The sequence below is a fragment of the Crocodylus porosus genome, unplaced genomic scaffold (assembly GCF_001723895.1).
Source record: "Crocodylus porosus isolate Cpor-Errol unplaced genomic scaffold, CroPor_comp1, whole genome shotgun sequence".
Classification (NCBI taxonomy): Eukaryota; Metazoa; Chordata; order Crocodylia; family Crocodylidae; genus Crocodylus; species Crocodylus porosus.
The window spans coordinates 9,562,309-9,580,985 of NW_017728913.1; the positions used below are offsets into that span (position 1 = coordinate 9,562,309).

The 18,677-nt window shown below is 39.5% G+C and overlaps 1 protein-coding gene across 9 annotated transcripts in view; it reads right to left on the minus strand.

Annotated features, from left to right (window-relative positions):
• LRBA (LPS responsive beige-like anchor protein) overlaps nucleotides 1-18,677 on the minus strand; it is a 580,756-nt gene that overhangs the window by 239,431 nt on the left and 322,648 nt on the right. For 5 of the 9 annotated variants that reach the window (XM_019534464.1, XM_019534461.1, XM_019534460.1 and 2 more), the window contains exons 37-39: nucleotides 10,142-10,266; nucleotides 2,931-3,077; nucleotides 185-321 (exon numbers count right to left, since the gene is read on the minus strand). In XM_019534464.1, coding sequence (XP_019390009.1) covers nucleotides 185-321; nucleotides 2,931-3,077; nucleotides 10,142-10,266 — 409 coding nt within the window. Of the gene's footprint in view, nucleotides 1-184; nucleotides 322-2,930; nucleotides 3,078-10,105; nucleotides 10,267-18,677 lie in introns of all 9 variants that reach the window. The other 4 variants (XM_019534457.1, XM_019534459.1, XM_019534455.1 and 1 more) reach the window with 1 other exon arrangement.

The window sequence follows — 18,677 nt, forward strand, 5'->3', positions numbered from 1 at the left end:
CTCCACCACCCCCACCTACCTTTTTCTCCTCTCACTTACATGAACTTCACTAACCATGGTCAGTCACAAACTTACCAAAGCAGGAATACTTATGACAGATAGAGGTAGAGGAAGCGAATGAAGAATTAAAGGTCTAGTGTAATTTGTCATCAGTTCTCAGAGTGAGGGGTCAACAATCTCTTACCTTGGGGTCGATTTTCTTAAAACTAGGATCTTCTTCATCTACTTCAAAGTAGAGTTCAGAAGAGGTGATGGAAAGAGTGCCCTTCGCTACTACAGAGGGTGCCACAAGATGAGCTGGTGTACACAGGCTAACTGGACCTGCCAAAGCACAAAAACACCACCATGGTTCAAAACACCCAAAGGGCCTAGCACCGACTAAGCATAGGCTGCGTTAGGCAGACCTTGTGTAGGTTATTTTCTGAATGCAAAATACAAGTAAAAAAAATCCTGGAGATTTTAGCTTTAAAAAGCAAACTTAAAAACCAGGAAAATGCATGTGTAATAGATTTGCAGTTGCTCTGCACTGTCAAACACTGAAGCAGCTACAGCTGCAGACTGGTGCATATATTACATATGCCAAGGAGGTGGTTATATTGTAACAGAACCTAGTTTTATTTTACCACATTCCAGTTTTGCAACACTTTGATAAGCCTTTGCCTTTTGTTACTAAAAGAACAGAGAAAACGCATAAAAGAGGACTTGAACTCTTCATTTCAAATGTGTGTATTAAAAACCTGGAGGTTTCCATCAAATTCTCGAAAGATGAACACAAGCCTATGGTGAAAGTTATCTAACTTACCCCAGCTAAATGTGTTCTCTCTCATATTCCTGGTAGAAATCTATTGTTAAGATTAAACACTCAGTGCTAGGGACTGTAAAGCAAAATGTTTTTAAAATGCTTTTTAGACCACTGTTAAATATTGCTCAAGGATTCTATATAGTGTTAGTGTAGCTCGGGGACTGTGGGAGTAAACAGCTGGAGGGTTGGTTTCCAACTGAATGAATTTTTATTGGAATAATCACATCTCCACAGGGCTTATCACAGAGACAAATCAGACTACTACTGAAAACAATAGGCTCAGCACAGTTCTAACAATACAGAACCTATTAAATAAAACAACGTGAACAGAGGGAAAAACACCTTAGGTTTGTCATCCAACTGATTAAGAGAGGGAAGGGAATTAAGCTACTTTGTAGCGATATTATCTGTATATTGTATAACTTGTAAAACAATTGGAAAATATGAGTGTGACATGCCCAGGTCTGAATTAATAAAGTGTCTATAAATGAGGTACACACATTCAGGTAATCAATGGGTGAATAACTGCCAAAAAATTCAGATGAATTGTCATTTCCATCGATTGTTAGGAGGGTGATGGTCTTTAATCTCGCATCAATCTTAATGTGTGCCACTAGGACAATAGAAGAGATGCTCTGCTGAGATCAGAGCAGCTTTACCTTCTATTCCCAATGTACAAATACATTGTGTTTGCAGATGGGCATCAGATAGCTACAGAACTGCCATGATTTCCCAAAGCTCATCCCCACAAATAGATGAAATAAGCAGCTCTGTGTTCTTTTGCTGTCTCCCTTTGCCCTCTGTACATTAGCATGTAATCCAGAGGAGAAATAACATTTTTTCAATCACTCTCAGACATTCAATTACAGGGTGAGCAGACAGCTGCAGAAGCTGGGGCATCCTAGGTCCTGTAGAAGACCCCTGACAATTTCCACTTCATTTCTAACCCACACCACTTTATTAGTGAGGATTACTTCTTAATCCTATTGCCATTGTCAAGATTATATAATTAAACTCCCCTTTCACCTCTATTACAGTATGAATGTATTACTAGGAGCAATGAATGCATAATAAAAGAGAAGGGATGGGGCAGAAGGCTGTTGGAGAGCAGGCTAGAGATAGAGGGGAACAGATTCACTATAAGAGACCATTGTATTATGCTCCCATTACCTTCATTTTATTTCACTGATCAGTATATGGCCTTGAATTAGTATTTTTAACTTTTTTTTTCTTTGAAGTGGCATACAGTTCAGGCAGTGGGTAAATGAATTGGCATCAAGATGTCCAATAACTTCACATAGTGATCACCAGGGAAGATTATATTTCTTGCTTCTCAGGGAGCCAGAATTGACCAGGAAAAACATTCTTCTGTCCTATAAACCGACATGTATTTTGAGTGCACTCAGAACCCAGATGGCTGAGTGGAATAGTGTAAAGGAGTCTCGCTTTCATGTAGCCTGTGTTGCTCTCATAATAATGGAGTTATAACTAGAAGTTACATACTCTGAATCCAAAGCCACTGTCTGAATTGTGAACATTTAAGTAGTGAAGTTAATCCATTTTGATTGCAAAAAAATCTAACAGAGGCTTATATCCAGTACAGTGAAAAAAAAATACATTTGATGAAACTGAACTTTTTTTTCATGGTAAAGAAAGGAAGCCAGATACAGGGATAGACTGCAAGAGGGAAGGGCAAGAGTGAAGCCAACTTTTAATATAGTGAACAAACTCCTCCACAAAAAAAAAAAAAAAGAGATTGGGACATACATTTGAAATGCACAAAAATAAAGTTTGAGAAAGGCCTTCATTCTAAATAACTTTCCCAGCTGCCTGCCAGTCCCAGCCTTTGAACAGCTGGACTAGACAAAAGTGGAGAAGGGAAATCCCTTCAATGAGAAGCCACTTTTCCTAAGAAAGGGCATGTAGAAAAAAAACACACCCCCACAAAACAGTAGGATAAAAACAAGAGGGGTATAAAAGCCAGAGGCGGGGAGATTCCTCAGTGTGCTGCAGTTGGTGCCCACACCTCCAGCTTGGCAGGGCATTCACGCCTGTCCCATGCAAGGGGAGCGATCCCAGTGAAAAGCAGTAAAGGAGACTGAGGGGGGAAGAAAGTAGCTCGAGTTACCCGTTAAGTTCTCCAAGTCTTTCTCTTCAATGGATGACAGGGTATCGTCATCGCCTTCCAGGAGAATCTCACTCTCGGAGTTCTGGTTTCCCAGGGCCTGGCTCTTGATGGACTGCTTGCCCCTAACCAGCACGTCTTCCTCGGGAGCTGAAAGGAAACAGAAAGGCCTCGCTGTGTCTCGGCAGCAGCAGCAGCAGCAGCGGTGCCAGCCGGGAGCAGCCTGGGGCCGGGGGCTGGCAGAGCCGCTCCCAGTGCTGTTTCCCCGGCCTCAGCCCGCCAGCCCGCGGCCCCCCGGGGCTGCAGAGAGAGGGGTCGGGCTCTTCCCCCCGCCCAGGCCCGGGGGCTGTGCGGGTCCTTCAACCAGAGGGGCCTGCGCTTCACTCGCATGGGCATGATGCCGCGACGGGGTGCGGGCTGCGTCTCCAGCTCCATGTGCCCCCTCCCCCGCAAGCTGGACTGAGCGAGGCGGCTCCGGCCGGCGCCACGCGGGGTGCGAGCCCTGCCCTGCCCTGCCCTGCCCGGACCCGCGGGCAGCCCCCGCCCTCCGCCTCAGCCCGCGCGCGTCTGCGCGCCCCGTGTGCCCCTGAACCTGCCGCGTGTGAAACCCGCCGGCCCCCTCCCGAGCCCGAGCGGGGGTGAGGGGGGGATTTGGCCGAGTACGACTCCTGCTCCCCGCCGCCCAAGCCCTGCCCTGCAGACGTGGCGCTAAGGGAAGAGAGTCGCCCGCCGCGTGCACCTGCGATCGCCGCAGTGCTGGGAGCCTGGCAAGGGACAGACGTGTCCCTGCCCGTGGCAAAAAGCGGGGGGAAGCAACCCTCAAAAAGTGGGGTGAAAAATCCTTTTTACCGCTGCAACTAGCAAGCGCATTTCAGCCTGCGCCTTGTAATGAAGTACTGCATGTCAGAGCCAGGCGCTCCTTGTAGTAACATGACAATGCATTTCACTGTAACGTGTCGGGAACAGCCCCCTCCCCACTATCAACACCACCCCCTTGCGCCCTGCTTGGATCGGCCTCCAGCTCCCCCAGGAAAGCCAGCTTCTTCCACAGGGAAGTCCTATTCTCTTTCCAGTGCCAGGGGAAAACTGTCCTATTTAAATTTCCAGCTCATAGTACTAACAACGCCCAGGGGAAGGGTGGCGCTTTCCAGGCAAAGGTTGCTCAGTGCTACAGATCAGGTAGGAAATTATAGAGTGATCCTGAAGATCAAAAATGCTCGTTCTTAAAAACCTGTTAAATAAGAATGTACAAGGTCATACCTCCTTTGAAAACCATATGCCAAACACATCAGGCCCAACTAACTTCAACACATTGCTCCTGACTTTCTCTGATTGCTGCCATACAGGATTTGAGGTTCCACTGGCTTATTTTTAAAAAATGTTAATCTGCAAACATTTACAGAAGAAGCCAATCCCCCAGTGGCAACATACAATGGCTTAAATTGTTAAGTAAATATATGCACATAAATTGCAAATAATAAACTATTTAAGTGGAATGTGAAACAATAGCCCTAGTTTATATTTAGGCCTTCCACTTCCACTTTCATTTTTAACTTCCAACAGAATGAAACTGCTTCTCTTCTGCATGATCATTTCTTTCAAATCAGAGCACTTTTCCACATCATACATAACCCTTTTTTTGCCTTGAAAAGCTCTGAGTGCATTGCACACCCCGAAAATATTATTTTGTACTCAAATATATCAGTTCATATAACTAAAGAAAACTCAGATTCTGGAATTGTTCAACCTGAGTTGAAAAAACTCTTGTCATGGAAAATATGCAGCTGATATTTAGAAAGGTTTTCCTGTAATTAACTCCCCCTTGAGGATTTTAAGTTAGCAGCAGTAAAATTACCAACAGTATTCTAATACACACCACATGCACTAGCATTTAGTGGCTTTAAACAGTATAGTGTTTAATAATTTATTTTAAAATGAGGACAAAACTATTCCAACTACAAAACAGGATAATGAATATGTTCATAAATGCTGGGAGATTTTATATTTAGTTTTATAAACCACATCTGCATTGCATATATGATTCTCCATTTACAGGAAAATGTCAGATATTGTCACTCTCTGGTATATCAGGACATCAGCGAAATAAAGGCAGAATACACCAAAGGTCTCATTTCAAACTCAAACTATACCTGTTGCCTATTTAAGATTTAATTTGAAGGCCAAGATCTGTCTGTATGACTTTTAGACTCAAAACAAGGTATTACTAGTCAACCTACAAGTATTTTCTGCAGTCTCCCTCTCTGTCATTACAAAAAATAAAATCAACCTAATAGTTCCCATGGCAAGGTGACTGAAGACCTAGAAAGTAACTCCCTTCTACCATCCTCTTTTTCCCAAACATTCAGATATAACTTTTGTATTAATATGAATACTCCTAATGCATTTTGCTTTAATATTTTCTCCAAACTAAACATGTGAGGCTACTGGTTGTTTTAGCTAGAGTTTGTGAATGTTTTAACTTCCGGAATTTCCTCGTATCTATTAGCAGGCATTTGCAGTCCCCTCCTGTATATAAATACAAGTATACATGCATATACTTATGTGCACAAGCTTGGATATGCATTTACAAACAAATAAATGGTAGTTCCTGGAGGGCAGAATGTGACATTATTTTGAAGTATCATCTGTTGGCACACTGCAACACTGAATTCAAGACTAATGTGCGTGCACAGACAAACATGCACAAAAGCACATGTACAAGTGCAGATGTATTTTATTTCACGAGATAAAGCCACACAGATGCACCTAATTTATACACATGTATAAACAAACCCATCTAGTTCTCTCTTTGTAAGTATACATGTGTTTGTGTGTGTGTGCATGAGAGCATACCCACAGATATATCTAGCTTACACATACCTACATGTGCATGCTCATTCATGTAATCAATTTAGCAAAATGCTAACAGATGACACTTCAAAAGTATTACAAATTTTCTACCTTCCAGTAGCTAATATTCTCTTATGTAAAAAGTGTTTAGGGAAAAACACAATTTACTCTTGTAAATCTGTTTAGAAGTATGAAAGAAACACATTTTGCAAAGTTAAGTTAGTCTATTGCAGGCCTGTACAACCCTAACCCTTGCATTTCATGATAAGGCCTGAGCCACTTGCCCCTGATCCCAAAGACTATACTTATGTTAACACTTTTCAGAATCACAACTCTAACACTGGAAGCCCTTGTAAGCATGATTCATATTGTATGGGATGTGGTCATCATATATATCTAGTATCAGGTTTTAAAAACACATACTGCTCCCACTATGGTCAAAGGCCCTTATCCCTCAAGGAACTCTATGCAAGGAGCCCACCGTGGTTACACAGAATCTTACTAATTTTAATGAAGCAGAGCCTCACTGCAGAACTGGGAACTAAGTCTCAATGAATCTTGCATTACTGACAAAAGTATATCTTTCCATACAATAATAGGATTTTTAATTTTAAACTCTCATATATTTGTAGTTTAAGAATAATGAATAGTTTAAGGAATCAGTTTGATAAATAATTAGAAAGCAACATATAGCCAATAGTATGTTACCAGTATGTTGAGCTGATAAATTCAGTGAAAGGAGGAAGCAAGGAAATATTTAATTTTAAAATCTTTAATCTGATAATGTTCATTTAAACTAATTTTTAAACTCTCATAATAATTAAAAACATATTTCTTCCTCCTTTCATTCAGTAACACCCCACCTGGTTAAATGAAACATTTGAAGAAACAATATTTTAAAATTATTTTTTCCCACTCCGTATTAGGTAATGAAAATTGACTAGCTAATCACCCTTTTTGTCCATGGTCATAAACTCATACAATCTGAAATATATTTCAATTGAAAATACCATAGAAGCATAGTTTAATCCAAACAGAACATATTTTTAATTAAATGTTGAAAATATTTTAAATCATTTTCTTTTAGAAAGATTTTGAAATAATTTATTTCAAAAAGATTTTTGAGGTTCAACTTTAAAATATTCATATATGCCTGATGCTGCTAATTTCCACAAAGGAAATTCACTTTCTATACCTATTATTTATTATTCTAGGATACTTTGTATTCAAATTCTAAAGCAAGATAAAAATATTTAATCCTCCCTCCTAGAGCACCCCCTCTTCTCCCCCCCTCCTCCCCACACACACAGTTCTAAGACTGACTTTTATAAATAACCATATTGGAGGTTCTCTTTTTCTTTGAAAAATTACCTAAAGCCCTTTTTCCCAAGCAAGTTAATGTGAACTTGGGAAGGGCAATTAAATTGTCAGAATTAAAAAATTTGTTTTTAACTAGAAGGTAGCCAGAAGTATAGTCAGGGGGCTGGTATTGATTGTCTGAACAGAGAACATTAGTCTTCAGGTATTTACTCTGCCACCTCTGCACCAGAGGCTCTCCTTCAAATCAAATCAATCCCTGGAAAAAGATGGGTTCTTGCTTTTAAAACATAACTGGGCTGCAAGAGAGCTGCTTTTTGTTGCTGTTGTTCTCTGCAGGCTTTACTGTACTGTGTCTAGGCTTCCTATCATCTTTGAATCTTTTTCACTATTTCAGATTGTGAGCTTTCTGCAGCAGGGCCTACATTTGATTGTATTTGATAAGCCTAGCAGTATCAAAATCTAAACAGCATATAAAGCCTCTCTTAACAGTGAAACGGTTGCTGAAAATACAATGTTTTCAGATATGTTTAATGCAGTACTTTCCTTTTTTGTTCTTTATACTTAAAGACTTGTGTTTCACAAACTCATCTCTTGACAAAATCCCTTATGTTTGATGTCAGAGTAGGCTAACGTGGAAAAATAAGTTTTTAAAAGGTGGGGGAAATCTCTTTAAAAAGTCTATTTGCTTCAAAGAAGTGCATATTTAATTGAAATAGAATGTTTCATGATAAATTATTAATGACACCCCACAGAACACAAGTTCTATTCCACTGAGAATTCCAGTGACATCTGAACCCATGAGAACCAAGCCTCAAAGACTGGTCACCAGAATCTCAAAGGATGGAATTTTCAAATCCAAAATTGTTTCATATTTTTCTTTGTTATTATAATATAAAATGTTTCTATATTTGTATTGAGAGGACTGTTTTCTCACAGCAATTCAGAAGGTTATATTAATATGCTACTATTTCAAATAGGGGCCTGCTCTATCTTTTCCTAAATTGACCCACTTAATTTGTATTTGCATCTTGTGACATTTTCCTTTTAACAACTTCTTAAATATGTTATGATTATGTTCCTGATCATACTACTACTTGTTTTTTTTCATCACCCATTTCTGACCTTCTCAGAGAAGAAATGTCAGGACATAACCTAAATATTGTGCTTCTCATCAATACTAATAACCTCCTTAATTTGCCTACTTTTATGTACATTTTTAGAAACCACACAGATGGGTAAATGAATTGTGTCTAGTTTATGTTCAAACCCTACATTTAAGAGACTGAAATGATAACAATTTAACTGGAAATAAGTAATGAGAGTAATAAGTATTAAAATTAAAATGGAATTCAGGTTATTGAAAAATGGCCCATTTATTGGAGAGACGAGTAACTATTTTAGTCTATTTGTTCATAAAGAAAGGACTGTGTGTTCAGCTAAAGATACCGTCTCAATATCTCACAGTTAAAATACTAAAAAAATATGCATAGTTTTTATATTTTGATAAACAAAAGTATAGGAAGTTTGAAAGAAAAGCTATCCCTTTTAAAATGCAACATTATAAATACAAGAAGAACTCATAACATCTGTGACAAGATCTATTTTATGGAGACTGCGTGTAATTTTAAAGGAGGCAGTTCTTCTTAATGTAAGGATCATTAGCCAAGAGACATCTTATGCCCTTGAAACCTACCCTGTAGAAACAACGCTCAAAATTAACAACAAGCCCCACAGCAGAAATGGCCTAATTAATTCTACATCTTGTTCCTCCTTCTATAGGAAAAGATGTAGGGCTTTGGGACCATTATTGCTTTTAGATCACTTTATTGACTATTCTCTGTATGGTCATTTATTTTAAAGGACTGATGTCACATTTGGCATTATATCTGCTGACATATTGTAGACATTTTCTTCCAGAAATGGCTCTTTAAGGCTGAGTGCAAGAGGTTAAGATGTTTGGCTGAGGCCAAACTTTAAGATGATAATGCTCTTCTACAACCACAACAATAGATTTATGGATTTAAAACTAGTGTTCAAAGTGTATATAAAAGGTGTGTAAAATATGTATTGAATTTGTAAATTAAAAAAGACCAGGTTTGCTAAATAATTTAAATTAAATAATTGTTTCATAAAAAATACTTCTGTTGTTATGAAACCATATTAACTGAAACCATATTAACTAACTCCAAGGGGTTTTTTCACTTTATTAATGCACCTTAATTAGCAAAGTCATAACACTATAAATGTAAATGTATGACTGAACTAAAATTATAAGCCAAATGGAACAATTAAGTGCTTTGCTTATTTCATTTCTTTTAGTTTATCAAAGAGCTTTTAAAGCTGTTACTAAAATTGGAATTTTGGAGATGCACATCTGAATGGAAATGGAAATGCACATATCAAGACCCCTCTGCTAATAAGATGTGAAATATGTACATATGAACAGATTAAAATACTGTTTTCCTCATCAAGGCATCAATACTATTACTTACCAATTGCTGTTTGGACTATGTCTTGCATTTTACCATTTGTTACTCTGATTCCCTTGCTTAATTCTCATATTAAAATTTAGGAGGTAAAAACACAAGCATGCCTGGAAATGTATTTAGCTTTATAAATGCTTTCCTTTTTACACTAAAGCTAATTAAAGTAATTGGTAGGGATTTCTCAAAGGGAAATATTTACTATTCAACTTGCTAAAACATAAATAAGTAATTTACCACAAAAAACATGTCCAGGGATTAGTGGAAAAATTGCATCCACCTTTGCTCTTTAGTAATGAGAACTGTATGCGTAATCATTATACGTCTGACATACACGCACACAGGTTCTATTAAGATATAATTAAGAAGAGATTTAACAGATACTAACATTGTTTATGAAAAATACTGGTCAATTTATCTTTGTGCTGAACATGTTTGAAAGCAATGACAAGCCTTTGGAACGTGGAGCAATTTTACAGTGTCTAGTAGGAATGTAGGTCTAATCTTCATCGCCATGTACTATACCTGCTGCTATTGGCAAGAAGCAGTTTTTACACTGACCATGTTCTACGGCTGCTTTTAGTGTCGCTTCAGGATGTGTCGATCCAAGGGGGTTACGCACAAATCGTCGCCGGCGCCGCAAGTCATCTTCCCAGTAGTCAAGGCGCCAGAACTCACGAGGACGACTACAATGAAACAGAGGAGCCACATATGTTAGCAATTATCAAACAGCATGGTAGCACTGAATTTCTGCATAAAGCACTCCTTGTTTGCTCTGCCTCCTTTTTTTCTCCCCTTAACCTCCCCCCCTTTCTCCAATCTTTTACTTAGGTATGTCCTTGAAAATAACAATATCACCTTCCAGTCTAAGGAACTCCTTTCCCTTTTTTCTTGGAAGGTGAAATGAGCACTAAATACATCATTTTGAAATGAATTGCTGACAGTGTGATCAGTTTCCCCACACTCTAGTGGCATGTGCTCCGATTTCAGCCTCATTTCAGCCTCAGCAGGGCACCTTTCTCAGTGACTGCATTTATAAACCAGAATAGGGAAAAGGCTATTATAAATATGGTATAGCATTACCTATATTAATCAAAGTCTGTCCCCCTTCATTTTTCTTCCTAATTTGTGCCTTTTTGCACAAGGTCAGTAAATCATACCATGAATTCTTGGTCCAGAAAGTGTTAACTTTAATGAATACCTCAGTTACATGGTTATGTATGTGATAATAAAATATTACTCTGTTTAGATGTGCAGGAATTTAATTAAAATAATCTCTTAAAATATTCATTACATTTAGCCCCTGAGGCTTAGAACAACACAAGAAACTGCATTTCTTTTCCATTTACTGTTTTTAAATAAACCATTCCAGGAGAGTGAAACAGCAATCTATTTTCAAGCAAATCAGATTGGATTTCTGTTTTATGTAGTCATGTTTTTGCATTTAATTAAAAACTACATGTTATGATGTGCAATAATTGGTATATTGAAGGCATACTTTAAAAAATTACATCTAGAAAAGGTTATATCAAATTCATTATTTCCCATTGCCTGCTCCAAATATACGTAGATCTTTTTAATATGGTCATATATAAATGCCAGTTACTATCTTGTTAGATGATCATGAATGAGTGCCATTGTAAACTAATATTTTAGCCAAGCAAATGTACAAAAATACCAATTTCCAGTACAACAAAATAAATAAATAAATACATACATACATATATACATACACACTTTAAAAAAAATGCCTACAACACACAACAATCACTATACATCTACAGCCTGAAAACCTGTGTGCCCCACCTGCAAAATACTAATTTTGTTTCTTAATATAACAAACTTCTGCTAGAACAGTAAATAGAAAACATGAGCTAATAAACGGTGTACTCATCAACAGTAACAGATGAATAGCTTGGATAATTCACAGATCAAAATGTTAAAAACAAGGTACCCATATTCTCTTAATTCTGCAGATTAAATCTAAATGAAGCTAGGAACTTTTTGTTAAAAATCAAAGTTAAAAGATAAATCAAGCTTTCTAACGAAAATAACTGAAGTACTAAAATCCACTGTACAAAGACAGTCTCTAACTTGAATGTTAAAACGCAAGATTTTTATTATTAAAAATAATAGATTGCGTGCAATTGAGGCACACCCTTTTATTTATTTGCATAAAATTCCTATTCCTGAAAAAGAATATTCATCTCTTTTATTGTCCCAACTTGTCACTTTTGAAAAATACTGATTAGTATCTCTTTTTATTGAAATACCTTGCTGTCTTATTTTTATATTCTATATGAGGCATTTGAACGATGCCAAGATTTGACCTATTTTGATTATAAAATCAAAGTATTATTGAATAATTAAACAGAGCAAGATTTTTATAAACCTGGGAAGACCTACATTTAGTCAAAGCTCGCTATTAACTTAAAATTCTCCATTGGCAATTATAGAAAAAAGGCAGAACACAGCTGGCTACGTGCATGCCTTTGATAGTCGTAGAGCATGGATAGGCACTTCATCATTCTGCCTTCCTACATTTATCTGTTAAAATTATTATCAAATATCAGCCAGGATGCAGTCGTGAATCACAGACTGTTCCTCGTCTTCAGGGGAATGATACAATGAGGGCCTATTCATCAGTATGGCAATCGGCACAAGTAATTAGTTCCCTAGACTGAGATCTCCTACAAAGCTTATTTCAGTCAGCACCACAAACATATGACAATGAAAAGCTAATGGAAGCTGCTAAAATTTGTTAACCTCTTCTGCCATCAATCCTTCTGGTATTTTGTGCTACAGTATTATGTAAAGATGTTAAATTATTAATTTGTCATCCATTTATCTCTCTGCACTTTTGATGGAATTAAGTGATGCCATTCTTCTTAATAACAATTAAAATTTATAAGAGATGTTAAGTAACTATGCTCAAATTATTAGAAAAATTAGAGAGAACAATGGGTTCCAGCATAAAGTATTATTCTGAGCCATAATTCAACATATTCAGCAAAATTAATTTGTATAAAATACCATGCCCCTCACACCTATATTGCTTATTCATGAATAACCACATGTAAACTACTAGATTTGTTTATTTGGGGATTAACGCCTGAGGCAACCAAGTATATAGCAAAAAGAAAATCTACCCCTTTCACAGAAAATAACCTACTGAGCAGTTGTACAGAAATGAAGCATTAGCCTCTAGGGTAATCTTTAATTGTGAGCCTCTGTTGTAAGAACAGATTGCTGTGACATTTATGCACTTTAATAGCAATATAATCCACATTTACTAACCTAACAGTTTGATAAAATTTATCAAATTACTACTGAAATCAGTTAAAAAATAAGAAGTGCTACATTATCGAACCTCCATACCTTTGAGGTAGAGTTGACATTGCAGCCACGGGCTGTCAAATTTTGACTGATAGTATCAGACTGTTGTAGGAGCACCATTTTATGATGCAAACTACTAAGAAATTGGATTGTGAAAACACTCTACTGCCCTCTACTAACTGGATGTCTGACTAGACAAATTTCTGGCCCTATTTAAAGGTTGCCATATGGGCTGAAGGTGCTATATGGACTGGATCAATGAACATAAGTAGTCAATTAGCCTAAGTGCATGTGTAACATGCATTCCTGTCTACTTCTCATGGGACCAAGAAGGGTTTATGAATTGTCAGTTATATGATTTGCGTGAGTTGGGGCCCCACTAGCATGGCCCAGAGTGGATCCTTAGTAATGGTACTGAATGTACAAAGACAACTACTTCCAATTAAATATTTTCTCAGAGTATTTCTTTATTGTTTTTCAAGAATTCCTCAAGCTTGCAGGCTCAAATTTAAGCCTGTTCACCTTATTTGCATGCAACTGCTAATGACACAATGGTACTTACAAACAGCTAAAAATAAAAGTTAGATTCTAGGGCTTTAAAATCTAAGATAAGTGGATATTTTAGTCTGCTTTCAATCACTGATCTTATTTATTCATCTATCTAATTTTATCTGGATTAGGCCTAGTAGAATAAAACCTTCAAACTAAACTTTACATTATAAAGCTTTGCTAAATAGGATTAAAACCAGCTCCAGTCACAACCTAGATTATAAAATTTAGCTAGATTGAAATAGTTCATAAACTTAGAGAACACATTACATACTCATAGTTACATTTACACTCTTTTAAAGGGAAAGATAGAGTAACATCACATAAATTGAGATAGATTTAAACCACTTCTTAGAACCACAGCTGCTGGCAGTCATTCATTTCATGGCGCAATAGGATTTGATCCCTGATTCCAACAATCATGCCTCCTGTCATGCCATACAAGTGTGATAGGAGAGGCGATTGTGGAATCAGTGATCAGATTGCAATGGCATCATTATGACTTGCCATTACAGGGGGAGCCTGTGATCATAATCCTGAACTCCCCCTGCACTGGCAAATTGAAAGAGGGGTGCCTGAAGGTCCAGCCTGGCTGATAATCAACTGTTTGTCAGCTGGCCACTGAGACCTTAGAGAGGACTCGAACCAGCTCTGGTACATTTGAATCCTTAGTGCAGTCCAGGGGATGGAGCTGACAATCAGCTGATTGTTGGTCCCAGCTGGGAAAGCCCCAGGTCTGGTTTGAGAATGGGCCTGTTTCATCCAGGCCAACAATCAGCTGACTGTCAGAACTCCACGCCCTGAACCTCTGCCAGGTTGCCAGGCACAGGGAATCCGAGGTTCCCAGTGTGGTGCTGTGGAGCCAAAGGGCCCTGGGAACTAAAGTGGATGTGCAGGTGGGGGTCCCTGATATTGGCTTCACAGCATCCCCTCATCTGCCTCGGGGGAATCAGACAAAAATACTAGGTCCAGGACCCAGTACTGCCCCCACACTGATCCCACCGATTGGACTGTATCCCAGACCCTGGTGTTGCCCCATGCTGGATCCCTATGCTCAGCTGAGTGTTAGATTCTGTCATGGCTCAGCCCCACATGCCACACATTCAACTTAAGATGCAACTCAAACAAGCCACATTATATGTGGAACAGCTTTATGGCTCATTTGCTATATTATTATATCATAAATTGGCTTCAATATGTGGCTAGTTTATTATTTATAATGCATTTAACACCTTCATGCTGCCTTATATGTAACATGTGCCAGGGCCCAGAGTAAGAGTTTTTAAACTTTGCTGAATAACCCTCAGGTAAACATTAGACTAAGATCGTAGTAGTTTCAAATTCCTACATTGTATATTTGACATGAATACGTTTTTTAAATTCAAAGCTATATTGGTCCAAAAGCAGTCTAATGGAAATGGAACCACTACTGTCCCTTCTGCATATTGTGACACTGCGACAGTGATTGGACTTCTTGATCCAGAGTGGACCCGAGGCTTCTTTGTAGAGGCCAAGTATAAATTGCTTGCTAGCTGATAGTTACAGCTAATGCCTAGCCAGAGATCTAAAACCAAAGACTCCTCTGAGATCAGTCTGATTGTACTCAGAGTGCCCCAGCACAGAGTGATTATACCTCAGGACAGAGGAGAGAGCTGAATAGATGAAGAGAGTTTGCGCTGCAGCAGGAGTTCTGGCTGCACAAGGAACAGGCTGCAGAGTATTTCCAAAAAGCAATTAAAAGAAAGAAAAAAACCCAAAACCAACAAGAACCTACACATAAAACTATTCCATAAACAAAAAGGAAGAGAACAAGACAACCTCCACCTTCCCAAAAAGTTCAACAGAATGCAGGTAGAAGAAAAGCAGTGGGGTAGAGGTTGCCCAGTTTGTTGCACTGAGTTCTATACACATGATTACCTTCTCAGAAGAGACATGGCATACGTTGGCAAACATTAAAAGGAACTTCTGGCACTTGGGGCTAGGTAGGGCCTGAATGTAGCTAAACTGGAGCAGAAAAGAGAAGTAGAGAGGTATGCAGATGAGACCTTTTGGGACATAACAGGTCAGTCCCCAAGTGATGCCATGAAGTATGAAGGTACAAGATATGAGGCAGCAAGCTGGAGAGGAAGAAAAAGTTTCCATATCTGACCCAGTGTCCACATGAAGTTCCAGTATCCCCTTACACTGAGGATATCCCTTGGGGGAAGGGACCCTAGTGTGTAGATGGAAGGCTTTAGTAGTGGAGGATTTGATTATTAGGACTATAAGATAGTTTTGTCTGCCATGTTAAGGGGGATTGCATGGTGACTTGCCTGCCAGGACCTCAGAAGGCTGGCTTGCTAGGAGTACTGGGGAGGAGAGTGCACAACTGTTTGCCAGCTGTGCACCAACTATAGGAAGTGTTGGAGAGAGGTCTTGGAAGCAAAATTTAAGTTTGTAAGGAAGAAACTAAAGGCCATGAAACATCACTCAGGTACTCAGGGCATTCTCTGGAATGCTTCCAGTACCACATGCTGGCCCAGGAAAGCAGAACTGCAGAGTTTCTATATGTGAAAAGTATAGAGAGGAGTCCAGATTTGTTTAAGACTGGGGATCCTTATGGGAAAGCAGGGATAAGCTGCACTTAAGACAAAAGGATACCAGAGTGCTGGCACAGTCATAAAAAAGAGAAGTCTTTAAATTGAAAGCTGGGGGGAAGCCTATTAGTAAGCACATGATACAGACTGACACATCATTTAGGGATAAAGTCATAATAATGCTAGATTCTCTCAAAAAGGATAGGAAAAAAGGGTGATAGAGCTCACATAAGGCAGGAAGGGCAACCAGAGTAAGCATTCCCAACTCAACAGGGCACATAAAAGTAGGCAGCCAGAAGTCTAAAAATTAAAAGGTAGGTGAACAAGCATTCAATAATAATATTGATAAAATTGGCACCTCTGAAACCTGGCTGAAAAAATAAAATCAATCGGACACAAATTCTAGATTACAAACTAGTTTTAGTAGATCATTATCAGTAGGATAGTGTGATTTTATGTAAGATATAAAATTGAATAAAAGGGGCTAGAAATCTTACCTGATAAAAGAGGTACCACACAATCTCTATGGGCAGAAATTCAGTGTCTAAATAAGAAGAGTTTACTTTTGAGGTTATCCTACCTTCAGAGGCCTAGGAGGTTCTAATTCTAAGATTTCAAGCCCTAGAACATTTAATACCACCTCAGGGATCTATCATCCATGAATCTGTCCAGTGTTCTCTTGAACCTGACTAAATAGTAAGCCACTACAACAGGGGTCGGTCTACCCCAGGCACACGTGCCTGAGCATGGCATGTGAAGGCATTTTGATTGGTATGTATGCCTCAGGGTGAATGATGAGGAAGGGGCCAGGGTTGCATTGCTACAAGGATCAGGCCCCTCACAGCTTCCCTGCAATCTGCCCTAAGGCAGGCGTGCACCTGCTGCTGGCAATGAGTTGAGCTGGGGCTCCATGGACACCAGTGCAGTCGCAAGCAGCCCATACTCCACAGTAGGTGGCAGGGGCCTGCCCAGAGCGCAGGCTGGCAGTGGCAGGCTGCTGAGAGGCTGCAAGCAGCTGCATAAGAGTCTGCCAAGCCCAGCCTGAATCACCGCTGGCAGCAGGTGCACCTGTGCCTCAGGGCCTGATTCTTGTGGCAGCAGAGCAGTTCCCGCCTCTTCCCTGCCTTCTGCCCTGACTCGCGTGTTCACCTGCTGCTAACAAGCTGGACTGGGGCTCCACAGACCCAGTGCAGCTGGCCGCAGCCTCTAGGAAGCGCCTTTCCACCCATACCAGAGCCCAGACTATTCACAGCAGGTGGTGGGGAGGCTGCCACCAACTGCACCAGGCTCTGCAGAGCCCCAGCCAGGCTTGCTGCCAGTGGCAGGTACACACATGCCTCCAGCAGAGAGTGGGGAAAGGACTGAGGCTGCACTGTCACAACAAGGATTGGGCCTCCCCACCATCTGCCCCTGGCACCCCAACATCTTGGAAGTCAAGGTTGGGGTGTTTTTGGCACTCTGCCCAAAAACGTTAACCCCTGCTCTACATCAGCTTGTAGCAATGAGTTCCACAGATTAATTGCATGCTATGTGAAAAGAAAATTTCCTTTGTTTGATTGTTTAAAAACATCTACCTGATAAGTTCATTGCATGTCCCTTATTTCTAGCATTGAGAGACAGTATGTCCTTATTTATTTTCTCCAGAAAATTCACCATATTATCCCTCCAGTTATCTTTTCTCTAAGCTGAAAAATCACTGTCTATTTAGTTTCTCTTTGCTCACAGGCCTCTCTATACTCCCTGAGCATCCCTGTTGTCCTTTCCTTTTTCTTTTCTATCTCCACTACGTCATGGTGAGCTGGAACAGAACTGCATTCTCTGTTCATGGTATAGGTGCATCATCAATTTATGCAGTGCCTTAAAGATGTATTCTGTGTTGTTTTCATTCCCATTCTCAATTGTTAACATTCTACTTGCCTTTTTTCACTGCTAACTGCTTGCTTTTTGACTGGCTGGTGATCTCAAACAACTATCCACAACACTTCCAAGATCCCTTTGTTATACAGCAACAGGTAGTATAGAGCCTGCCCATCATATATGTGCATCTCAGATAATGTTTTCACATGAATTTCATTTTGCACTTATCAACATTGAACTTCATCTGCCATTTTGTTACCCCTTCACTCTTACTACCCTCCACAGAGACAACAGACTATTTATACCTACATACTCTTGGTCTCTTTATACCTACTCAGTGTCTACACACTGCCACTGTGAGATACTAGAGATTAGGCTAGATGGACCTGTGGTCTGACCTGGTATGCCATCTCTAACATTCTTAAGAGGAAATAAAAAGCAACTAATATAAATTACATCATTACATTGCAAAAAATAGAAGTTCTTTTCCCATGCACCTTGGTTCATAGAAAGCATTCAAGCTCAATTTCCAACAGATAACTCATTTCACAAACAAACCTATTTACTCTTACAATTCAAATTACTACAAAAAAGATAGACATCGACGAACGACTGGTACCTCCCACAACTGGGGGGGCACAATGGTGGTGAGCAGGTACTGCCTGCAGCTGCCATTGGCATGGAGGGACGGTGCAGCTAGTGACCGCCCACAGAAGCCAACAACAGCTTTGGCGGCAGCCAATCTTGGGGCCCCCCTATGCATCACCTACAAGCACATC